The 26,550-nt window shown below is 43.2% G+C and overlaps 1 protein-coding gene across 5 annotated transcripts in view; it reads right to left on the reverse strand.

The window, feature by feature from the left end:
- The window catches only part of PCNT (pericentrin), a 218,297-nt gene that overhangs the window by 78,692 nt on the left and 113,055 nt on the right, over positions 1–26,550 (reverse strand). For all 5 annotated transcript variants that reach the window (XM_050916458.1, XM_050916455.1, XM_050916457.1 and 2 more), the window contains 5 exons: positions 25,346–25,573; positions 19,315–19,485; positions 17,443–17,592; positions 9,455–9,625; positions 1,344–2,474 (listed from right to left, as the gene is read on the reverse strand). In XM_050916458.1, coding sequence (XP_050772415.1) covers positions 1,344–2,474; positions 9,455–9,625; positions 17,443–17,592; positions 19,315–19,485; positions 25,346–25,573 — 1,851 coding nt within the window. The remainder of the gene's footprint in view (positions 1–1,343; positions 2,475–9,454; positions 9,626–17,442; positions 17,593–19,314; positions 19,486–25,345; positions 25,574–26,550) is intronic.

Here is a 26,550-nt window from a genome sequence, read left to right on the forward strand (position 1 = left end):
ACCACTTAAGAAGGTGCAGACCCATTGTACAGAAGCACACATCTACAGAGGAACAATATATATGCAAGTGAATGTAGGCAGTATTAGTATTTGTCATGTCCAAGGTGTACCTGAAGAAAACAGGAATGCAACATCAGTGAAGTCTAACTAAATTCACTATTGCTACCTAAGTGATAAGCTACAAAAGCCTAACTAGTGAATCACTCCAAATGTTAACAGAGTAATTTCTCAACCTATAATGAGCTACACACCGTTGTGATGCTTGCACTGTGAAGTAGTATGTGAAAGTAGAATGATGTAACTATAATGTTTTATGACATCATGGCAGGTGTGCATGCATGTTTTATATCAGTAAGACCATAATTAATGATCAGTTATTTTGCTTAAGTCTCAGTTGTTTTGCCCTGAATTGGACATTGTAGAGACTGTAATAATGCAGAGAAGTGTTTTGCCTAATCCACGTAGCATAATTGGTATCTGGTCTAAAAAAGCCACTTTCCTGCCAATCTGACTTTTATATGAGCATAGTTCTTTTGAAGTGGGCATCCTAAATCACAGAAAGGTTTCCACCTCATATGTGCATTCATACACCCAACCTCTCTCCCTCTGAGAGGGCTTAACCAGAGCAGGTTTGCTATGAATACTCCTGATACCACAAAGCACTCTTTGCTCTATTCCACCACCTCAGAGAAGCCTCAATCAGGCAGCAAATGTGTACATAATCGGCACCTGCAGGGCAAAGCAGAATATGCTCCAGAGAAGTGCTCTCCAGGTTAGGGCATCTAATGAAATTAACTGAGATCAAATGATCTTCTCTGATCAACTGATTCTACACAGAGGGAGGAAAAGGACCTTGGTGATCAATATCCTCACAATTTTTCAGCTGTGTCAAATTTTAGAGATGAGCTACAAACATGTGTTTTTAAGTAGATCTCCAAGACTACCAGAAAACAAGAGTTCGTTTATCAATGTTGAATTCCTTAGCTTATCTAGGTTGACACTATTTGTGCTCATGACATTTACCTTCACCGTTTCTTAAAACCCAGAATGGTGGAGGAAATCTACCACCACTGTAAATTTTATCCTTAGTGAAAGCACCAAATACCTCAATCTACACGTTTTATGCAGTGACAGCCAACAGTCACACTAGCATCACCACACCCGTGAATTTAATACTAGTTAGTGCCCAGTGTCAGAATACAGTTTCTAACTTTACAAGTTAATAAGATCAGACAATAAATCTCTTTTAGACTTACCCAGAGAGATAAAAAACAAAATGTACTACATCAGAGCTGACTTGACGCTTCAACATTTAAAAAAAGTTGTTAAAAAATAATGCATACCAATTTATCACTTTGGGAAACTGAAGCTGCAAATGACTGATCGGCATTTGCTCCTCTCTCTTCTCCCAATCTCTCCATTCCATTTGTATGAACTAGAACCTCTCCTTGTTTGAAGACCGATTTATGAAGTTTAGCTTCTTGATCATTACTTTGATCCTTTTCCTTGTAGGATTCCAGCTGTGAATAAAGGTCTTCTCTTTCAGAGCGCAGGGCTTGGAGTTCTTTCAAAAACTCCTGAATCTGATCTTTCAATTTTATAGCATTTGCTTGAAGTTCATCTATTTCTCTCTGGTAAACTACTTCTTTCTGATTCAGTGTTTGAACCTTGAAATCAAGCCTGGAGACTTCTGATTGAAGGGTTTGAACTTCTTCAGCCTCAGTTTTCTGATGCAGATCTTTTTTTAACAGTTCATCTTCAAGTCTTGCAATCTTTTCTGCTAGGTGCTGTAATTCAGCTGCCTCCACTACTCTCTGCTCTGTTACTGTCTTAATCTGCAGATCGCTCTCTAAAAGAAGTGCTTCTCTTGCTCTCAGTGTATCTTCAAGCTCTTGAATGCGAGTGGACATGATCCCGATTTCGCCATCTCTCTGAGAGAGGAGTGTTTTTAGAAGGCTGTACTCCTCCTGAAATGCATCAGACTGTACTTTTAGGGACGTTAACTCTGTCAAGTGCTGCCTTGAAGACTCCTGTACATTTTGAAGATTTTGCTCTAAAATTTCCACCTCCATTTTAAACTGAGATTCCTTCTCTTCAAGCAGCTGCTGCAGGGCTTCTCTAGCAGTTGAGACAAGTTCTAATTCTTCCTGAAGTTCCTTCAGTTTGGAATGTAGCAATACAGCTTTCTTATTCTTATCTGAATGCTCCTGAAAATCTAGTGATCCTTTCTTCAACTCATTCTGAAGGTTCTCTGCCTGCTTCTCCAACCAAAGCAGGTTAAGGTTATCTTGGCTGTCACTAACTTCATGATACATGGGTCCAAGTTGTACCAGCTCCTTTTGAAGCTTCTCAATTACTCCATGAAGCTGCTCTACCTCTTCTGCTTTATCCCTATGCAGTCTTTCCTGGTCACCACGAAGGTGCTCAACGAGTAGCCTGAGTTCATCAATTTCAGATTTTCCGTTTTCTACAACCTGAGAGAAAGAACAAGATTGAAATGCCAATGGTACACAGAGTTACTTCTGTTGAAGTATCAGAATTCCCACCACTTAAAAGTTCATTTACCAAAACAACATATGTGCAATTTCAGTTACTAGAAGGACCACATCTTCAAAGCAGCCAATCAATAAAACGGATTTAATAAAGGGCAAGGTTTGAAAACCTTACCTGGTGCCTTGTAGCTAAAACACTAACTTCATTAGCAGACATGAAAAAAGCCCCTACTCCCAAGCACAGTCCAGAGATAGTTCCCAGGTGAGAAAGCCAGTACATCCTCCTCCCTCCCTCTCACAGCTGGAAAGAGTGGGACCTCTCCGTTTCCCCAAAGAATGCTGTCCATCGACCTGACTTGCAAGGACAACCCCATCCTCTCCCTCCAAAATCAAATCTTTCACAATAGCTTAATTATGAGTGTGTTCACTTTTGTTCAATTTTCCTTACTCTTCTCGCAGCTGAAAAAGAAGGACTTTGAATAGCTAAATATTTATTTTAAGTATTAGCATACCCACATAACGTATACTATATAATTACATACTACTCACTAGTGTTTTAAAGGGGTTTTTGTTACATATGATTTTTAAAAAATTAATGAAAATACACGTATTTTCAACAAGTGTTTAACTCCAAGACTAAGAACTAAGCAGCTTCTCCCCTGAGCAGCATGCGCCAGAAGAGAGAAGGTACAAATCATACCAAAACTGAGAAACCCACATTTGGAAGGGGAAGCTACTCCCAAAACACCTCCATGTAGCCACCCCACACTCTACTACAGCTTAAAATCGAAAGCTGAACTCTGTACTACCAGGATATTTTTGTCAGGGGGGCATTAAGGGGAAAGAGAACAACTGTTTAATGAACCATTTCCTCAAAACAGCACAAGTCTTTATGCAACCTTCTATGCAACAATTAAGCTCCACTGCAAGTTTTTCCAGATTATTGAGAAGACGTGGCAAGCTGTATTAACAATAGCATGGGGACTTGGGGTACAGGAAGAAGGGGAGTGATCCCTTTGTTAAGGCTGATATCCAGGAGGGTCTGAGTTTTCCCATGGCTCTTGTCCCATTACAGGTTTTGGTGGTCATGTTCACCTGGCCATGCTACACTTCTGCCAGTCCACACCTCTGTGAGAAGAGGATAGGTTGGAGCTATGCAACAACCTGAGCTGCAGAGATTTTCATATATTTTCCTTTGAAATAAAAGGAAGAAATACATGGGTCTAAGTCAGCAACCTGATAAAATGGCAGCTAACTATTCATAATTGATTAGCTGAAGTGATTAGAGTTCAGTTCACCTTTAAATACCCAATATTATCTAGAAAAAGTGGTACACTGGGACACATTTTAAAAAGCAACGCCCTGATAACATGATTTTTTTGTGTGCGCACTCCTCATTTTGAGCCTCCAAAACAGAAAATCACTCACAGCTTTGGTCTTATGGTAATACTGGGAACCTAGTTAGCAAGATGAGTGAATGAGTTTCATTGGGTATGCTCTCATTTATCCAAATGGCCTGAGGGATCGCCAAAAGTTTTGGATAACTGAGTGATTGGTTAAATGGAAGTGCTATTTTGAGATGCAGTTTCAAAACACTTTATCAGTGATCTGGATGATGGGATGGATTGTACCCTCAGCTAGTTCACAGATGACATTAAGCTGGGGGTGGGTGGAGGTAGATACACTGGCGGGCAGGGACAGAGTCCAGAATGACCTAGACAAATTGGAGGATTGGGCCAAAGAAATCTGATGAAGTTCAACAAGGACAAGTGCAAAGTCCTGCATTTAGGAAGGAAGAATCCCATGCACCGCTACAGGCTGGGGACCGACTGGCTAACCAGAAGTTCTGGAGAAAAGGATCTGGGGATTACAGTGGATGAGGAGCTGGATATGAGTCAGCAGTGTGCCCTTGTTGCCCAGAAGGCCAATGGTATACTGGACTATACGAGTAGGAGCACTGCCAACAGATCGAGGGAAGTGATTATTCCCCTCTATTTGGCACTGGTGAAGCCACACCCAGAGTACTGCATCCAGTTTTGGTCCCCCCACTCCAGAACAGATGTGGACAAATTGGAAAGAGTCCAGCAGAGGGCAAGGAAAATGATTCGGGAGCTGAGGCATATGACTAACGAGGAGAGGCTGAGGGAACTGGGGTTATTTAGTCTGCAGAAGAGAAGAGTGAGGAGAGATTTGATAGCAGCCTTCAACTACCTGAAAGAGGGTTCCAAAGAGGATGGATCTAGACTGTTCTCAGTGGCAGCAGATGACAGAACAAGGAGCAATGGTCTTAAGCTGCAGTGGAGGAGGTCTAGGTTGGATATTAGGAAACACTATCTCACTAGGAGGGTGGTGAAGCACTGGAATGGGTTACCTAGGGAGGTGGTAGAATCTCCTTCCTTAGAGGTTTTTAAGGCCCAGCTTGACAAAGCCTTGGCTGAGATGATTTAGTTAGTGTTGGTCCTCCTTTGAGCAGGGGGCTGGACTAGATGACCTCCTGAAGGTCTCTTCCAACCCTAATATTCTATGACTCTAACACAGATTCTCCCCTCACCTCCTTCCCCCAATACGGTCCTTCAAAGCTGCTGTTGTAGCTGAATCAGGATCAGGTCTCACTAACTGCTCAGAACCCACCATATAAATACATAGCGCTAACAGGTGCTAAGAATTGATAAGTTATTAGCATATGATTAACATAGGGAGACATGTGGGTGAGGGGGGGACACTATGGATTTGGATACCTAGGATTTTTGGATAAAGGGAATTTGGATAACTAGAATTATACTGGTTTCAGAGTAGCAGTTGTGTTAGTCTGTATCCACAAAAAGAACAAGAAGCACTTGTGGCACCTTAGAGGCTAACAAATTTATTTGAGCGTAAGCTTTCATGGGCTATAGCCCACTTCATCGGATGCATGCACTGGAAAATATAGTAGGAAGACATATATATACATACACACACACACACACACAAACACAAACACACGGAACATGAAACAATGGGTGTTACCATACACACTCTGACGAGAGTGATCGGTTAAGGTCATTTCAAAAGGGTTAACTTTAAAGAATTAAGGAAATTAGTTAGGGAAGTGGATTGGACTGAAGAACTTGTGGATCTAAATGTGGAGGAGGCCTGGAATTACTTTAAGTCGCAGCTGCAGAAACTATCACAAGCCTGCATCCCAAGAAAAGGGGAAAAAACTATAGGCAGGAGTTGTAGACCAAGCTGGATGAGCAAGCATCTCAGAGAGGCAATTAAGAAAAAGCAGAAAGCCTACAAGGAGTGGAAGAAGGGTGGGATTAGCAAGGAAAGCTACCTTAGTAAGGTCAGAACACGTAGGGATAAAGTGAGAAAGGCTAAAAGCCAAGTAGAGTTGAACCTTGCTAAGGGAATTAAAACCAATAGTAAAAGGTTCTATAGTCATATAAATAAGAAGAAAACAAAGAAAGAAGAAGTGGGACCGCTAAACACTGAGGATGGAAAGGAGGTTAACGATAACCTAGGCATGACCCAATATCTAAATAAATACTTTGCCTCAGTCTTTAATAAGGCTAATGAGGAGCTTAAGGGTAATGAAAGGATGACAAACGGGAATGAGGATATGGAGGTGGATATTACCACATCTGAGGTAGAAGCCATACTTGAACAGCTTAATGGGACAAAATCGGAGGGCCCAGACAATCTTCATCCGAGGATATTAAAGGAACTGGCACATGAAATTGCAAGCCCGCTAGCGAGAATTTTTAATGAATCGGTAAACTCAGGGGTTGTACCGTACAACTGGAGAATTACTAACATAGTTCCTATCTTTAAGAAAGGGCGAAAGAGTGATCTGAGTAACTGTAGGCCTGTTAGTTTGACATCTGTAGTATGTAAGGTCTTGGAAAAAAATCTGAAGGAGAAAGTAGTTAAGGACATTGAGGTCAATGGTAATTGGGACAAATTACAACATGGTTTTACTAAAGGTAGATCGTGCAAAACCAACCTGATCTCCCTCTTTGAGAAGGTGACAGATTATTTAGACAAAGGAAATGCAGTAGACCTAATTTACCTCGATTTCAGTAAGGCATCTGACACGGTTCCACATGCGGAATTATTAGTCAAATTGGAAAAGATGGGGATCAATATGAAAATTGAAAGGTGGATAAGGACCTGGTTAAAGGGGAAACTATAATGGGTCATACTGAAGGGTGAACAGTTAGGCTGGAAGGAGGTTACTAGTGGAGTTCCTCAAGGATCGGTTTTGGGACCAACCTTATTTAACCTTTTTATTACTGATCTTGGCACAAAAAGCGGGAATGTGCTAATAAAGTTTGTGGATGACACGAAGCTGGGGGGTATTGCTAACACGGAGAAGGACCGGGATATCATACAGGAAGATCTGGATGACCTTGTAAACTGGAGTAATAGTAATAGGATGAAATTTAATAGTGAAAAGTGCAAGGTCATGCACTTAGGGATTAATAATAAGAATTTTAGATATACATTGGGGATGCATCAGTTGGAAGCAACAGAGGAGGAGAAGGACCTTGGGGTATTGGTAGATCACAGGATGACTATGAGCCGCCAATGTGATATGGCCGTTAAAAAAGCTAATGCGGTTTTAGGATGCATCAGGCGAGGTATTTCCAGCAAAGATAAGGAGGTGTTAGTACCGTTATATAAGGCACTGGTGAGACCTCACCTGGAATACTGTGTGCAGTTCTGGTCTCCCAAGTTTAAGAAGGATGAATTCAAACTGGAACAGGTTCAGAGACGGGCTACTAGGATGATCCGAGGAATGGAAAACCTGTCATATGAAAGGAGACTCAAAGAGCTTGGCTTGTTTAGTCTAGCCAAAAGAAGGCTGAGGGGGGATATGCTTGTTCTTTATAAATATATCAGAGGGATTAATATTAGGGAGGGAGAGGAATTATTTAAGCTTAGTACCAATGTAGATACAAGAACAAATGGGTATAAACTGGACACTAGAAAGTTCAGACTTGAAATTAGATGAAGGTTTCTAACCATTAGAGGAGTGAAGTTCTGGAACAGCCTTCCAAGGGGAGTAGTGGGGGCAAAAGACATATCTGGCTTTAAGATTAAGCTTGATAAGTTTATGGAAGGGATGGTATGATGGGATAGCTTAATTTTGGCAACTGATCTTTGATTATCAGCAGATAAGTATGCCCAGTGGTTGGTGATGGGATGTTGGATGGGATGGGATCTGAGTTACTGCAGAGAATTCTTTCCTGAGTGCTGGCTAGTGAGTCTTGCCCACATGCTCAGGATTTAGCTGATCGCCATATTTGGGGTCGGGAAGGAATTTTCCTCCAGGGCAGACTAGCAGAGGCCCTGGAGGTTTTTCGCCTTCCTCTGCAGCGTGGGGCATGGGTCACTTGCTGGTGGATTCTCTGCAGCTTGAGGTCTTCAAACCACAATCTGAAGATTTCAGTAACTTGGACATAGGTTAGGGGTTTGTTATAGAAGTGGATGGGTAGGGTTCTGTGGCCTGCTTTGTGCAGGGGGTCGGACTAGATGATCACATTGGTCCCTTCTGACCCTAGAATCTATGAGTCTATGAGTCTTTAGCCTTAACTGATCAATCTCGTCAGAGTGTGTATGGTAACACTCATTGTTTCATGTTCTCTGTGTGTGGGTGTATATATACATATATCTATCTTCGTACTGTATTTTCCACTGCATGCATCCGACGAAGTGGGCTGTAGTCCATGAAAGTTTATGGTCAAATAATTTGTTAGTCTCTAAGGAGCCACAAGTACTCCTGTTCTTTCTGTAGAATTATACTGTAATTAGTGCTGCACGATTAAGTTTGTTATCCTTAGAGAAATTATTATTCTATTAACTACTATTTATCATTTCTATTATCGTAGCACCTAGAGGCACTGGCTGGAGATCAGGACCCCACTGTGTTAGGCAATGCCACCATCTTCCCTTACAGAGGGCAGATTAGGCTGAAAGGGGGCAAATTTTGAAGTACATGGAAAACGCTTAGGCTATAGCACAGAGTAAATATTATTTCTTTACTTTATTAATTTTGATTTAATATTTTAAGGGACACCCAGCTCAGACTGACACCCATTAAATACAACCCGTGACGATAAATAAAAGCAGCAGCAGGTCCCTCTCAAAAGCAGCTTGTCAATCAAACAACAAAACAAAATATCCACAATAGCAAATCCCCACTTTCACTTCCACCGAGTCTCACAAGCCATCTTTATAAACAACCCTCCTAAATGTGGTCTTGCCTATTTTGTAGTTGTGTTACTGCATATGGCACAAAAAAACTTCACCACAGATAGGAAATGAGCAGACAAGGACGACATAACACAAGTGATTAGAATTGTGGTGGGATTTACATAACTGACTGATAAAAGCCGGAATTCCTGCCCTGGAAATTAAAGGCACATCTGTTTTTTTACCCCACTTGAAAGTGCATAACAAGAGAACACGAAATTAAAAGGGTAGTAAGTTAGAAATCAAAAAAAGGAAATGTTTCTTTACCCCATTTATAATCACATAGTGGGACTGACGAGTACTGGAGGTCACAAAAGTGAATATTGTGCCTTGGTGTTTGGATACTAACATCTGTGGTTACACAAACCACGGTAATAAAAGTAATCAAATCTCATGTTTCAGAGTTCAGGCTAATCCCTGGTAGGGACCAGAAAGGAGTTCTCCTGCTCCTGTGCACAGCACTGTGCAACAGGCTAGAGGCTCTTCACTTTTTTTAAGGCTCCCTTTGTAGCACTAGCCTCTCCCTAAGGAAGTAACTCAATATGGGAAACTGTTTCTCCTAAAGACAGTAACACTACTCACATGCTAATCTATTTTCTTGAGGCAAAACATCAGATGTATTCCACCTGTAATACCACCCACACACACACACACACACACACACACACACTGTAATACCACTGTTCCCCCATATTAAGCAACCAGTATCTCAAAAACATTCTCACCTTATTGTCTGTGGCACCCTCCAGTTCACGCTGGAGTCTCTCTATCTGCTCATTCAAATGATCAATTTCTTGATTCTTTTCTTCAAGCAAAGCCTGTGGGAACTGCAAAACTGCTGATTCACTATTACCCACATTCTGACTTTGCATCATGTGGAGTTTTGCTATGTCCTCCTGATTGAAAAAGGAAACAATCTGGATCATGAAAGGACTATCCATCCCCTTTATAATATGAAGGCAAAACTCTGCTGATTTTTGTCAGTATTTGATTTTTAAGTCCCAGTTAACACTATAAGGCAGCCTCTTTCTGCTAAACTATCTTGATTACACCCTTACTACTGATAAATCGATTTTCTCCAATTCCTCTCTCTATTTCTCTTCCAGGAGATTTTTCTTAAACTATGATTTCGTTTGGATTTTTGAGTCCTGACTTCAAAGGACTAAGCTGCCAGGATGAATTTTCCAGTTTTGAGGGAAAGTGTTGGACTATATAAATTGCCCAACTGACTGCTGATCAATTCTATAATGTGAAATATGTATTTAATATGGCTGTACAGGTCGGGAAATTAAAGCTCACATTAAATGCACTTTTTTTTTTAAAGAGCAGAATAGAATTTCATCCTTTTAATTAACACTATAGCAGTTTTACAAGAAATCAGCATTATAGTTATCAATGGTTCACTGTCAAACTGGTAAGGTATATTTAATGTGGTCCTGTAAACATAAGAACATAAGAATGGCCATACTGGGTCAGACCAAAGGTCCATTGAGCCCAGTATCCTGTCTACCAACAGTGGCCAATGCCAGGTGTTCCAGAGGGAGTGAACCTAACAGGTAATGATCAAGTGATCTCTCTCCTGCAATCCATCTCCATCCTCTGACAAACAGAGTCTAGGAACACCATTCCTTACCCATCCTGGCTAATAGCCATTTATGGACTTCACCACCATGAATTTATCTAGTTCTCTTTTAAAACCTGCTATAATCCTAGCCTTCAGAACCTCCTCAGGCAAGGAGTTCCACGGGTTGACTGTGCGCTGCACGAAGAAGAATTTCCTTTTATTTGTTTTAAATCTGCTGCTTATTAATTTCATTTGGTGGCCTCTAGTTCTTATATTATGGGAAAAAGTAAATAACTTTTCCTTATTCACTTTCTCCACAACACTCATGATTTTATATACCTCCATCATATCCCTCCTTAGCCTCCTCTTTTCCAAGCTGAATAGTCCTAGCCTCCTTAATCTCTCCTCATATGGAACCCGTTCCAATCCCCTAATCATTTTAGTTGCCCTTCTCTGAACCTTTTGTAATGACAGTGTATCTTTTTTGAGATGAAGAGACCACATCTGTACGCAGTATTCGAGATGTGGCTGTACCATTGATTTATATAAGGGCAATAATATATTCTCCATCTTATTCTCTACCCCTCTTTGAAAGATTCCTAACATCCTGTTTGCTTTTTTGACTGCCGCTGCACACGGTAAAGGTCTGCTCCGACTCAGTACTATTAAATAATTTAATTAATGACTTGGATAATGGAGCAGAGAGCACACTTATAAAATCTGAGAAGGACATCAAACTGGAAGGGGTTACAAGCACTGGGGAGAACAAGATTGGAATTCAAATAACATTGACAAATTAGAGAATTGGTCTGAAATCAGCAAGATGAAATTCAATAAAGATAATTGCAACGTACTTCACTTAGGAAAGAAAAATCAAATGCACAGCTACAAAAGGGGGAATTATTGGCTAGGCATTAATACTGAAGAAAAGGATAAAATAGTTCCCTTTTCCGTAACTGGTGTTCTTCGAGATGTGTTGCTCATGTCTATTCCACAGTAGCTGTGTGTGCTCGTCACGTGCACCGGTGCCAGAAGTTTTTCCTGTAGCAGTACCTGTGGGGGGGAGCGCCCCCGGGAACGGCGTCTGCCTGGCGTGGTATATGGGAAGCTGCATGCTCCCCCCACCCTCAGTTCCTTCTTGCCAGACAACTCCGACAGAGGGAAATGAGAGCCGGATGTGGAATAGACATGAGCAACACATCTCGAAGAACACCAGTTATGGAAAAGGGAACTGTTTTTTCTTCTTCAAGTGCTTGCTCATGTGTATTTCACATGGTGATTCCAAGCTATATCTGTTGGAGGTGAGTAGGAGTTCACAAGTTCCCAGGACGGAGGACAGCCTTGCCAAACCCTGCGTCATCCCTGGAATGGGAGACGACCACAGTGCAAGGTGAATATGTGAACTGACGACCACGTGGCGGCCCTAAAAACATCCTGGATGGGGACGTGGGCCACGAAGGCGGCTGATGAGGCCTGTTTCCAGGTCAAGTGTGCCCTCACAATGGGTGGTGGGGGAATGCCCGCCAGCTCATAACAGGAACAGATGCATGAAGCGATCAATTGGAAAGCCGCTGAGTGGAAATCGGCTGGCCCGTTGTGTGCTCAGGCGAGGCGACAAACAGTCGTGAGAACTTTCTCAACAGCGTAGTCCACTCAAGGTAGAAAACCAGAGCCTGCCGCACGTTGAGCATGTGGAGAATACGTTCCTCACTGGATGTGTGAGGCTTAGGGCAGAGGACTGGTAGAAAAATGTCCTGACCCATGTGGTAGGTGGAGACCACCTTCGGGAGGAACGCGTGGTGTGGGTGGAGCTGGACCTTGTCCTTATGAAAGACCATGTATGGCAGTTCAGAGGTCAGGGCCCTAAGGTCAGAGACTCGCCGGGCTGACATGATTACAACCAGGAAGGACACCTTCCATAAGAGGTGAGACCAGGAGCACATGGCCAGTGCTTCAAACGGGGGCCCATGAGATGAGCCAACACTAGTTTTAGGTCCCACTGTGGAACTGGGGGTCTAGAATATGGGAAAAAATGGTTTAGATCCTTAAGGAATCAGCCAGTCATAACATGGGAAAACACCACGTGTCCTTGCACTGGCGGATGGAAGGCGGATATGGCCGCCAGGTGCACCTTGACGGACGAGGGTGTCAGGCCCTGGGTCCTCAAGTGGAGGAGGTAATCAAGGATAAGCTGGATCGGGATGGTCACCAGGGAGACACCCTGGTCTGCCACACACCTAGAAAATGGGGACCACTTCGCCAAATAAGCATGGCGAGTGGAGAGCCGTCTACTTTTGAGGAGGATGCGCTGAACTTGCTCTGAGCACGTCCTGTCCTTTCCTCTCCACCTAACCACTGAGCAGCCATGCCATAAGGTGAAGAGCTGCTAGGTTGATATGGAGGAGGCGGCTTGGTCCTCTGAGAGTAGGTCCGGGCGGAGCAGCAAAGGCCACAGTGGAGCTACCACTAGGCCTGTGAGGGTCCCGCACCAATACTGCCTGGGCTATGCCAGGGCAATCAGGAGGACTCCAGCCATGTCCGACTTTATTTTATCCAGGACCCTGCTGATCAGAGGGAACGGGGGGAAGACGTAGAGAAGCTGGCCTGACCAGGACAGGAGAAATGCATCGGAGACAGTGCCTCTCACCAGGCCCCCCCTTGAGCAGAACCGGGGACATCACCGGTTCTGCCAAGTTGCGAATAGGTCCACCTGGGGAGTACCCCACTTTCGGAACAGCTGGTGGGCCACTTCCAGGTGGAGGGCCCACTCATGTTGCACGGAGAAGTCCCTGCTCAAGCAATCTGCCCTCTCCTTGCGGGCACCCAGTAAGTGGAAGGCCTTCAGGTAGATGTCACAGGCAATACAGAAGTCCCACAGCCTTGCCTGTTGATATAGAACATCGAGGCCGTGTTGTCCGTGAGGACCCTGATTACCTTGCCTTCCAGGTGTGAGCGGAAGGCCATACATGCCAGCCACACCGCTCAGAACTCCTTGATGTTTATGTGTAGGGTCAGCTCCTGAGCTGACCATAGACCTTGTGTCTGAAAGCTCCCCAACCCAGATCCGACGCATCAGACATCAGCTCCAGCGACGGGGCCGTTCCTGAACAGGACCCCTTGGAGCATGTTGTTCGGGGTGGACCACCATCGCAGGGAGGAAAGCACAGCTTCCAGCATGGTGAGGACCTTGTCCATCCTGTCTGTGGCCTGGGAGAAATCCAAGGCCAACCAGAGCTGGAGGGGTCTCATCCTGAGTCTGGCGTGACAGACACGTATGTGCACACCGATATGACCAAAGAGCTGCAAGGCAAACCCTGGCTGTTGTCACCGGGAACCTTGTGACCGAGTCAATGAGACCTTTCAGGGTCTCGAACCTGTCTGGCGGGATGGAGGCTCTGGCCGATATGCATCCAGGAGCACCTCGATAAACTCTATGCCTTGGACCGGGACTAATGTGGACTTGGTGTTGTTTACCAGTAGGGCCAAGGCGGTGCACGTGGACAGGAGGGTGCCACATGATCCATCACCTGTGACAGGGAGGTGCCCTTGACAAGCCAATCATCCAGATAGGGAAATATCTATACCCCCCACCGTCTGAGATAGGCCGCTACCACCAACATGCATTTTGTAAACACTTTGAGGTCAGTGGACAGCCCAAATGGGAGGACCGTAAATTGGTAATGATTTTGTCCCACAACAAAATGAAGGAAGCACCTGTGCCCCTCGAATATGTGGATGTGGAAGTACGCACCCCGTAGATCAAGGGCAGCGTACCAGTCCCTGGGATCCAGGGAGGGGATGATGGAGGTCAGGGAGATCGTGTGGAACTTGAGCTTCACCACGTGCTAGTTCAGATCCCATAGGGCCTGAGACGCTCTTTGGCCTTTGGAATAAGGAAATAACGGGAGCAGTACCCCTTGCCCATGAGCTCCTCGGGCACCGCCTCTATTGCTCCTAGTCCTACGAGCCGCCCAACCTCCTGCTCGAGCAGAGCTTCATGCGAGGGGTCCCCCAGGAGGGACGGGAGTGGGGGGTGGTTGGGCAGGGAGAAAGTAAACTGGAGGGTGTAACCCTGGGAGATGGTGTTGAGGACCAATTGGTCTGAGGTGATCTGTGACCATTCCGGGAGGAAAGCACACAACCAGTTGGAGAAGGGAAGCTTTATTGGGGTTGGATTCCTAACGAGGACTGGCAAGGGCCCCCAAGGGTCCCATCAAAATCGCCTTTTCCCCGCCTGCTTGCCCTTGGAGGGTCCAGGATTGGGTGCAGACTGAGACTGCCTGTGAGGGTCTCTCTTATAGTCCCGTTGCTTCTTATGGGCGGCCTCGTACTTCAGGAGAGCGGTTGGGTTCAGAGTCTGCAGCGGTTTGAACTTAGGTTTTGCCGGAGTTGGGACAAAGAGACCCAGGGTCTGGAGGGTCGTGTGGGAGTCCTTCATGCCATGCAGTCTTGTATCTGTTTCCTCTGCGAACAGCGCTTTCCAATCAAACGGGAGATCCTGCATGGAAAATTGCGCCTCACTGGAGAGCAGGAACCATGACATCCGTCTCACGGACACCGTGGAGGCCACTGAACATGTGGCTGTGTCTGCAGCATCCGAGGCAGCCTGCAGGGAAGCCCGAGCTGCCGCTATCCCTTCCTCCACCAGTGCCCTGAACTCCTCCTTATTGCGCTCCTGGAAGGAGACTTCAAATTTAGGCAGGGAGCCCCACAGATTAATTTGTACCAACCCACGAGGGCCTGATGGTTTGCCACTCATAACTGGAAGCTCGAAGACGAATAAATTTTCTTCCGAAAGAGTCCAGCCTCCAAGACTCTTTGTTCTTTGAGGTTGGACTGACTGACCCTGCCGTTTCTTGTGGTTGACTGACTCGACCACAAGGGAGTTGGGCGCTAGGTGGGTATAGGTACTCATGCCCTTTAGTGGGTACAAAGCACATGTGTTCTGCCCTTTTTGATATAGGGGCCACAGGTCATTTGAAATTTTAGCCACCCCTTCATGGGGCGGCAAGGCCCCTACCCAGCACCGATGGGGAAAACACGTTGAACAGGGAGTCCGAGGGCTCCTCCATCTCCTCTGCCTGGAGAGAGAGGCTTGCTGCCACCGCCTTTAAGAGCTCTTGGTGGGCCCTAAAGTCCTCCTGCGGGATGGAGGGAGGCAGGGCCGCAATCACCTCCTCCAGGTGGGGCAAAGAGGCCGCTGCAGTGCTTTGGGTGTTGGCCAGCACCCGAGGATCCACAACCTGGTTGGACTCCAGGCACTGTGCCAAGGATAAGCATCCCACCGACTCCTTTGTCGGGGGTCCGGAGAGGGAGGCCGACGGTGTTTCCGAAGCTCCAGCCACCGTGCAAGCTCCCACCAGGGGGATGTGCTGGAGACCATGGTGCCCACTCGTACCACTGGGCAGGCCATTACGCTCGGTGCCACGGCGGGGCCAGCTGCCTGGATTGGCCATCTAGGAATGGAGACCAGGCTGAGGTAGGATTTGCTGTTACCTCTCAACCATGAGGAGTGGCAGTGCCAGGATCTGCGACGGTCATAGGATCACAATCTTGACATGGAGCACCAGTACCAACGGGAATAGCTGCTCCACTAACAGCCTCGACGGGTGGACCCACAACAGTGATCGATGCCCGGGGATGTGGTGCCTTGGCGAAAACTTGGAGCAGGAGCCTGAGCAGGAATGGCATCAATGACTGTGCCGTGACCAACTGCAGTACCCTCTCCAGGACTAGGACCAACGACGACATCCGCCACGGTCTCGTCGATATCCGCTCTCTGAGAAGGATCGGTGCTGTGAGTCCTGGCCGACCGGCCGGAACCCAGCCCAATACTCTGGTCGGCGTCAAGGGCAATCCGCATGGATTCTGCCCGAGCAGACGCTGGGCAGTGATCAGTATCGGGAATGTTCCCTTGACTGAGACCAGTACCGAGCCAGGGGCGACTGCGGAGATCCCAGCGGAGGCTTGCCTCTGGAGTGTAGGGCTGACATCGGCGGCACTCTGGGCACCCGTACGAACAAGACTTCCCGGGCCACCTGGAGGGCTTCGGGTGTGGACGGCATCCAGACAGGCCTGTTCCGAAGGGGCTGGGCTACTCTGCTCTACATGAGTCAGACGCCTAGGGCCCGGAGTGGATCAAGGACTGCCTGACATGGGCCTAGCCTCTGTCCCAGACTTCCCTCGGTGCCGCTGGAAAGAGGGAGTCTTCTTGGCCCTCTTGGCGTGCCCTGTGGACGGGGAGCGGTGCCGACTGATTGATGGCACCAGCGGATCGCCGCATACCGACACCGCGGTGCCTGGGTCCTGCCTCAGAGCAGTGTGCCAGGGTCAGCACCGACTCCATCAGAATGGCTCGAAGCATAAAGTCCCTTCTCTTTTGGCCCGAGGCTTAAACGATTTGCATATCTCGCACCTCTTGGTGATATGGGTTTCTCCCAAGCAGCGCAAACAGTCTTTGTGCTGATCACTTCTTGGCATAGAACGCCGACAAGAACCGCACAACTTAAATCCCGGGGCTCGGGGCATGCCCCAGCCTGGGCTCACTGACTAACTAAACTAACTACGCTAACTAACTACAAGTACTAAACAAACAAACAGTCCTGGGGACGAGCTACAGCAAAGCTGGAGCAGAGCACTTCCAACGCACCTTCACTGGTGGCAAGGAGGAACTGAGGGTGGGGGGAGCGCGTGGCTCCCCTTATACCGCGCCAGGCAGGCACCACTCTGAGGGTGGCGGGGGGCTCCCTTACGGGGACTGCTAAGGCAAAATCTTCCGGCACCAGTGCACATGGCAAGCACGCACACCTATTGTGGAATACACATGAGCAATCACTCAAAGAAGATTCCTTTTAAAACTAGAGGCAAACTAGATAGAAAAGTTACTAAAATTATTAAACCAAAAAAAGGTTATAAAACACTGAATCCTGCAAAGACAAGTATCTCTAAGGAACCATAGTAAAACCTGCTGAGAGTGATCACTCACGGAAGTTCACAGAAGTGGCCTTTTGTAAGAGATGGTCTCTCTTCAAAGGTTTGTACAGCGGAGAGCGCTGATGTTCCCTGGCCTCTGCAAGAAGTTGCTCATGACAAGTGGTCTCTCCGGCAGGTTTTACTGTAGTTAGAGTAAAGTTAAATGGATCAACATACCTTCAGATGAACATTCTCTACTTGAAGCTGGCCGATGCCAGCAGCAAGGTTTTTTTGCATCTCCAACTGCAAGTTCAGCCGCAAGATTTCTTCATTTTTATTTATTAAGTTCTCTTTAAACTGTTCTAGTTGCTCTAACAAACTCAGGATCTAAAACACAGAAAAACATTGTTTTGGTAGGTGTCTTTATTTAAACAAAAATTGATTACATTGGTTCTTCACATTGCTTTATGGAGAATAACTAACTACAGCCAATTCCATTGCTACAAAACTGTCTAAATAGAACACACATAAATATAGTATTAGAGACAAAAGGGAGAGGAAGAATCCAGTGTCCTAATATCCAGAATGGGATCAAACTTCCAAATTCTAATCTCAGCTTGGAAACTAGCACAGTCATTCTGTGTAAATCACTTAACCTTTGACTTCACCTTTCTTTCTGTAAAGTGAGGATTCTTCTACTACATACTTAGCCATCATTCCAGAGCCTACAAACTTGGCAGGGACCAACACTGAGCTCAGAAGCACTGTATGGCCTATGCCTGTTGAGCTTCTAAACTTTGTAACTGTCTTTATATATGTCTCTATGCTCTAGGAATGAATTTGGGGACAGTCTACAGCCTGTGTTATACAGGAGGTCAGACTAGATGATGACAATGGTCCATTCTGGTCTTGGAATCTATGAGGATGTCAAAAACAACACACTATTTGGGCCTGTTGGGGGGCATGGAGTGAACAAGAACCAAGACTTGGTTTTGTCTATGAGGACGAGTGGCACTGTGAAATTGGAGATAGTGGGCAATTCAGCATATAACGTGAAGCAGAACTCTTATTCATTTTCAAAGTATTACCATTCCAAACTGTCCATATAGAAGAAGTTTTCCTGTATGAAGTGTGCTAACATATGAAATTTCCCCTGTCAAAATTCTCACGTAAGAATTTAAACAACCAAAGAGTGCTTTGGTATCTACACATTTTAAAGACAATGCCACAATAAAACATTTTAGATATGAAGAAATGACAAATGCTTATAGGTTTGTTTGTGAAAAAGTAGCTTACGCGTGGGATTTTAAGCATACTTAAAAATGAAAAATATGAAGAAGTGAGGCATTTTCATGTTAGAGACCCAAAAACTTTAGAAATCTTTTAAGATGGTTATTTTGAAAGTGTTATGATTGGTGTCTGGCACATGGGACAGGCACTTTTTTTGTACTGTAAAACAAAATGCACACATTCTGTGATAAGAATAGCTTATATAATAATAAAGCCTGTTTCTTATGTACTGCTTTTCCTCAGCAGATTTCAAAGCACTTTGCAATTTTTTAATGTATTTATCCTCAGCAGGGAAGCATTATCAGCCCATTTTCAAAGATGGGGAACGGAAGCACAGAGAGGCTCAGTGACTTATCACCAGAGTTATGCTACTCTGGCCTGCAAGCATAGTATTAGACATTTTCTGTAATGAATTGTGGAACTGAGAAACTGCAGGAAGAGACCTGAATAGAGGTTCAGTTTCTGAGTATCCCTGTCCAAAAGTGCTTGCCTTCCAAATTAGGCAACATATAGCCAAACAAAAGTTGGAAGGAGGAAGGAGAGAGTGAAATGCGATTGTCAAAAAGGAGCCATAATTGAGATAGTTGAGGTTAGGCCTAATTCTTGGTCCAGTGATCATTAATGATAATCAAGGCCAGGAACATACAGAAACAGTAAAAGAACAAAAATGGAAATATGCCCAGTGACGTACCGTTGATGTAAGAATTATCAATTTCCTAATTTTTAATGCATTAAATTCTCAGACATAATTTTACATAAAAGTTTTTTTTTATTCTCAGATTCTAGATATATCAACTGAAATGTTAGTTTCAGATTTACCTCTCTCTCTTTCAGTAGGAGTGCCTCCTGCTCTGCCTGTAATTGTTCCTTTAGCCCATGATCAGAACTGCCTTCAGAAGGTACTCTGTGCCTGGCTTCATCCAGTTTAGACTGCAGGGCAGAGATCTGTATCAAATTATTGTATTGCTGCTGTTGCAATGCCTCTTTATCCTGCAAAACATGGATTTTAGTGTTAAGAACAATTATAATTATTAAACATACATATCTAGAGAGAACAATCTTGTCAAAAATACTTTATCTTCTAAAAATGCTACAGTGAACAAGTACATAACCAAACATATCTTTAAAAACATGCAAATTCAAAAGTGGTATCCAGATATGCATCCAAAAACTTGGAGGTAAAATTTATAAGCCAAGTTGAGTCTGTTTTGAAAATTTTGCCCTCAGTGGTTTATAGATTCATAGAAGCAACAACTGCACATATCTAGTCTCACCTCCTGTATAACACAGACCATAGAAATTCCCCAAATTAATTCCTAGGATAACTGTTAGAGAAATATCCAATCCTGTTTTTAAAATGGTTAGTGATAGAAAATACACAATGACCCTGGGTAAATTGTTCTCATTGTTAATTATTCTTACCATTAAAGAATTATACCTTATTTCCACTCTAAATTTGTCTAGTTTCCAGCCACTTGATCATGGACCTTTCTCTGCTAGATTGAAAAGTCCATTACTAAATATTTGTTCCTCATGTAGAATGTAGATACTTATCAGTGATAATTACATCATCCCTTAATCTTTTCTTTGTTGAGTTAAATAGATTGAACTCTTTAAATCTATCACTATAATCTTTTCTAATCCTTTAATCATTCTCGTGCCTCTTCTTTGAACATTCTCCAATTTGTCAACATCCTTCTTGAATTGTGGGCACTGGAACTGGGCACAGTATTCCAGCAGCAGTCGCAACAATGTCACAGTGCCAAATACAGAAGTAAAATAATCCCTCTGCTACTATTCAACTCCTTCTCAAGATTCCCTTCTTAATGGATCCCAGGATTTCATTAGCTCTTTTGGTCACGGTGTTATACCAGGAGCTCATGATCTGTTGATTATCCACCACAATTCCCCAATCTTTTTCAGCCACTGCTTCCCAGGATAGAGTCCCCAATATTCTAAGTATGGTCTACATTCTTTGTTCCTAGATGTACATATTTACATTTAGTTGTATTAAAACACATAGTGTATGCTTCTGCCCAGTTTACCTAGATATCCAGACTGTTCTGAAACAATGACCTGTCCTCTTCATCAATCCCCTAATTTTTGTGTCATTTGCAAACTTTATCAATGATGATTTTATGCTTTCTTACAGGTCACTGATAAAAATATTATATGGAGTAGGGCCAAGAACTGATCCATGTGAGACCCCATTAGAAACACACCCGCTCGAGGATGATCCCTGTTTAAAATCACATTTTGAGTCCTACTATTTAGCAAGTTTTTAATCCATTTAATGGGTGCCAGGTTAATTTTACATCATTCTTGTTTTTTCATCAAAATGTTGTGTGGCACCAAGTCAAATGTCTTATAGAAGTCTAAGTATATAACATCAACACTACTATCTTTATCTACCAAACTTGTAATCTCATAAAAAAAAATTATCAAATTAGTTTGACAGGATCTATTTTCCATAAAACCATGTTGATTTGCATTAATTACATTAACCACCTTTATTTAATTATTGAGTACCTTATCCATTATCTTGCCCAGCATTGATGTCAGGTTGACAGGCTTATAATTACTCATTCATCCTTTTTAAAAATTGGTACAACATTAGCTTTCTTCCTGTCTTAGAGACCTTCCCCAATGGGCCAAGATTGACTGAAAATCAACATTACAGTTAGCTTCTTAGCCAGCTCATTTTAAACTCTTATAAGTTATCTGAACCTGCTGATTTAAATATGTCTCAATACCTTCTACGGTACTAGACAACTCAATTTTTGATTACCCTAAAAGATGTTATTCTTATAGTCAGTGTGTGCCAGGACTCTATTTATTGTGGGTAGCACTTTTATTTGCAGAGGTGAAGTGGCTTTAAGAAACAGAGGTTATTTTTCCAGGTGTAGCTGATTTTGAAAATTTAAATGAGGCTATGGGAGAACAAAGTAAGTTGTAATGTCAATAAATTTTAAGTTACTAGTTGAAATGACAACACAACGAACCAGTTTTAACAAAGCATTAAATTGTTTTTGCTATACCAGTCAAGTTGACAAGCTACAGCAAGCTTTTTCTGGACTTGTTTTTTTTCCTAGAGTTTTCCTTTTAGCCTTTTCCCTCAATTATTCTTCTCAGGCAAAGGTATTTTCATTAGGGAGTACAGGTTCTAGAACTACTATCAGATACTATTTGTATTCAATATATGTTACAAGGGGAACTGAAGAGGAGACTTCAGATGGAGGCAATCTGTCTTTGGCTGAGCATGCCCATTTCCTCTCTTACAGATCTAGTGTACCAGAGCCTCGATACACGTAGTTCTAACAAAGGAGTGACACTGACTTCTTTATATAATTTGATGAAAACTATGATAATAAAGGTAACATTATGAGGCTCTCTTTCCTCATTCTGAAAAGCTTCAAGAACCAGAAGAAACTGAAAAAAATTATTCAGATCCTACAAAGGAACAAGTCCAGACCAAATGTGACATACAAAGTTGTTAAACAACATTTACACTATAACACATAATAGTATGCTCATAGTATAGTCAAGATTTCTAAAAACAGGCACCTAAAGATAAATTCCTGAGTCTTTATGCAGGTGCATAAATAAGTGTCCAATTTTCAACTTCTCAACACCCAATAGTTCCCACTGGCATACAGACTAGCTCAGGTAGAGCATTCCATAGATTAATAGACTCTAGGACTGGAAAGGACCTCGAGAGGTCATCGAGTCCAGTCCCCTGCCCTCATGGCAGGACCAAATACTGTCTAGACCATCCCTGATAGACATTTATCTAACCTACTCTTAAATATCTCCAGAGATGGAGATTCCACAACCTCCCTAGGCAGTTTATTCCAATGTTCAACCACCCTGACAGTTAGGAACTTTTTCCTAATGTCCAACCTAAACCTCCCTTGCTGCCGTTTAAGCCCATTGCTTCTTGTTCTATCCTTAGAAGCTAAGATGAAAAAGTTTTCTCCCACCTCCTTATGACACTCTTTTAGATACCATGCATACAGGAGTCATGGAAAATGAATGCACGCAGTTATAGGACAAAAAGAAATGAGGCATCAAGATGATGTGGCCCACAGCTGACATAACTGGTGAGGTGGGAAGGGGAGAGCATGATACAAGAAAAGATTTCCTAATTAACTACATAAGTATTACTTGGTAACTAGGGCGTGGAAGGAGATTGGGTCGGACACCTAGTGTGGAAATGGATTTCTCTCTCATCTAGTGAAACCCAAAAATCTTCAGGCCATTACACAAAGTCCATGTCACAGGTATGATAAACTACTCAATCTCCCTACTGACATATCACAGAAGGACAGAAAACAATTCAAATTTAGTTCTAGGTAAGCCCATGTTCTAGCCTATGTGTAAAACCACTAAAATAAGAAATTATATGCACCAGTTTGAAGTTTATCTTGATCACTGGCAAAGAGTCTCCACCAATAATGTGCAACAGATTCCTTTGGAATATAAATTATATGACTTAAAAGTTCTTCCTACTCATTGGATAATAAGGTTACTATAGTGTCTTAATCTGCACAATTCCACGTTTAAGATTAGGTTTCTCATAACATTCTATTATTGCCATGGTGATCTAGTTAAAGACCAAACACAAGTGAAATGATAGTTTTTACAAATGTTATACTCTGAATAAATCTATTGTTGTATTCACATAGGTGTAGTTCTAGTCCTATGTTTTAAATAAAAGGGACGTGCTTATCAAATTTGAATGGACTCTTTCTATATTCACGACTTATGAGGCCTGCTCTCCAATTTCTACAATGCATACTGTTCTGTATGAGCACAGAACTCACAAATAGATGTGAGGAAAAAATATATTCTTTGTGCACAAAGTAAACGATATACAATCATTTTGACAGCACATCCAGGAGCGTGTTTCAGCCTATGAAACAGCTTTATGACAATGTGTCTGTGCAATTATTACAACTAGCAAGTTATTTTCTGAAGTTAAAATATTATTTAAGATTAATAGATATCAATCCCTCTAGTAAAATCTTAAGTTAAAGGACATTTTGGACCATCTAGGACTCTAAGACATGTTGCAGTAAATTGGTCACTCCAACCCAAGTCATTCAGACTATCAGCAGGACGCTTCACGTTTCCATGGATCAAAAAGAAACAAATTTAATGAAAAGCTAGTATTTGAGAGCTTTTCATTCCACTTGTTACAGGTAGCCACAAATGACATTTAGTGGCATCACCAAGGCCCCATTGTTCTCTGGCAAGCTGAACCTAAATTCTGTAGGAAGGCCACCTGATTTCTGCAACACTCCAGTGGAGCAGACCAGAAAGTCTACAGCAGCTTCAGAAAAGGACCTGTGGATAACAGTGAATGAAAAGTTGGATATGAGTCAGCAGTGTGTCCTTGTTGCCCAGAAGGCTAACGGCATATTGGGCTGCATTAGTACAAGCATTGCCAGCAGATCGAGGGAAGTGATCATTCCCCTCTATTCGGCACTGGTGAGGCCACATCTGGAGTATTGCATCCAGTTTTGGGCCCCCCACTACAAAAAGGATGTGGACAAACTGGAAAGAATCCAGTGGATGGCAATGAAAATGATCAGGGAGCTGGGGCACATGATTTATGAGGAGAAGCTGAGGGAACTGGGCTTGTTTAGTCTGCAGAAGAGAAGAGTGAGGGGGGATTTGTTGCAGTCTTCAACTACCTGAAGAAGGGTTCCAAAGAGGATGGATCTACACTGTTCTCAGTGGTGACAGATGACAGAACAAGGAACAATGGTCTCAAGTTGCAGTGGGGGAGGTTTAGGTTGGATATTAGGAAACACTATTTCACTAGGAGGTGGTGAAGCCCTGGAATGGGTTGCCTAGGGAGGTGGTGGAATCTCGATCCTTAGAGGTTTTTAAGGCCTGGCTTGACAAAGCCTTGGCTGGGATGATTTAGTTGGGGTTGGTCCTGCTTTGAGCAGGGAGTTGGACTAGATGACCTCCTGAGGTTCCTTCCAATCTAATCTTCTATGATTCTATGAAAGATAGTGGGTATGGAAGGTGTTTAGCCAAGTGTCACCACCATACAACAGCATGCTTGAAATGCACATCTGGTAAATCCGTTTCCTGTTATCATGTGCTAGGTCAGTTGGCCGAATGTGATGGCTTCTACTGATGATCTACAAAATGGAACATGATGGTCATCTCACAGCTCTTCAGAGCCAGTTACAGCTCAGAGAGATTAACATTAGCAAATGCAGTAAAATCTCTCGGTCTAAAGTAAGTAGACATGGCTCTGAATACACATTGCGAAAAGAGCTGTTGACTTCAGTAATACTAATTTTACATAGCATTTTTCAAAGTAAAACCACATGAGATCTACTGAGGAACAGTGCTGTATACAAGTTAGGTATTATTATGTAGTATTTAGTATCACCTTCTCTAGCACCTGTAGGAACAAAAGGAGTACATACTACCCAATACATTTCCTGTGACTGCCAAAAATGTTTTTTACAAATAGTGGGGGGGTTTTTTCAGTTCTCAAAGCAAACATTTGTTTCAATTACCACGGTAATACTTGCCATTGGTACAAGACTCAAAGTGACATCTGATGGAAGAGACAAGGTGAGTGGGTAATATTTTTTATTAAACCAATTTCTGTTGGTGAAACACACAAGCTACACAGAGCTGTTCTTCAGGTCTGATGGAAGAACAGACACTGGAAATCTATATCCATTTCTCCCTGGCAAGATAAGGCCAGGGCCTGGCATAACCTGACTAGTTAAAAATCTCATATGAAATTGTCAGCTATAATCCCTAAATTACCCTCCACTAGTACATCCCACTTAAAAAAAAAAATCTTTAAAAGTATTACTTGTGTTAGTTCAGCTTCCCTTTTCTTCATTTTCTGCAGTTCTTGTTCCAAACGGCTGACAGTCTTTGAGGCCTCAGTATTGGTGAGCTCCAGCTCTCTAATTCGCGCTGCTAGTTCCTCTATTTCTTTATCTCGAACTGTCACTTCTCGGTATTTCTGCTCCTTTTCTAATAACAGTTTATTGTAATCATCTGTTTTGTCTTTTATTTCTGCTTGCAAAGACTCTATCTACATAGCAAGACAAATATATTACATAGATGCAACAAATAAACAAACAAGACATATTAAATATTTCCTCAGAAAGGAAATATTCACTCTGTGGCTAATCCTAAAAATAAATTATTGGCAGCCCTAGAATTTCACATTAGTCACCATTAGTTATCAGATACCACCTGAAAGCAAAACTGAAATAAAAAAGGTAAAAGTAGTCACCTATAAATCTTGCTCTCTAAAAATGGTACCTCTTAAAAAGCTATAAATATATTAGCTTAATATTTACAGCAATCTAGAAAACCAGCAGCACATTAATATAACAAAAAGCCCTGAAAATGGAAGCACTATGGATCTGTTAAGAATAAAAAAAAAAATTATTAGGTTTAATCCTAAAACAATTCAGAGTAATTTAATTTTAGCATATCTCCCTTGTGTTCCATAAACTGTTACTCAAGTATCAATCATAACATAAGCCTGTTTTTATCTTACAGAAAAGCTTTTGAATAACATTTGCAAAAAATAGCAACACTTTCTCTAAGGCTGATTATATTACAAAAATTTGATCAAAATGGTTTGGTTAATTCATCAATACACAAGAGGTTAGGACAGAGGTCCGTAAACTGTGGGGTGCGTCCCTTTAGAGGGGTGCAGAACATTCAGAGGGCATGGCTTGGGCCCAGGACAGCCCCCACGGGGTTTGGAGAGGGAGCGCCACCCAGCTCTGCTCCTAGCCCTGGCCCCATCTCCAGCTGTGGCTCCAGCTTCGGCTCTCTTACCCCAGTCTGTGTCCTCTCCTCCCCCCCTCCTCCGATGCCCCAACCCCAGCCCCAGCTCCAGGGGGACATGGATGGAGAGAAAGGGGTGATACGAGGTAAAGAGTTTGGGAACCCCTAGGTTAAGAGACCTCTTTTTCTGAGACACATCATTCTTATACTATAAATTTCTTTTTAAATGCTATGTTCCAGTAGCTCCATTGTTATGATGCTGGCCAT

The sequence above is a fragment of the Gopherus flavomarginatus genome, chromosome 10, assembly GCF_025201925.1.
Source record: "Gopherus flavomarginatus isolate rGopFla2 chromosome 10, rGopFla2.mat.asm, whole genome shotgun sequence".
Lineage (NCBI taxonomy): Eukaryota > Metazoa > Chordata > Testudines > Testudinidae > Gopherus > Gopherus flavomarginatus.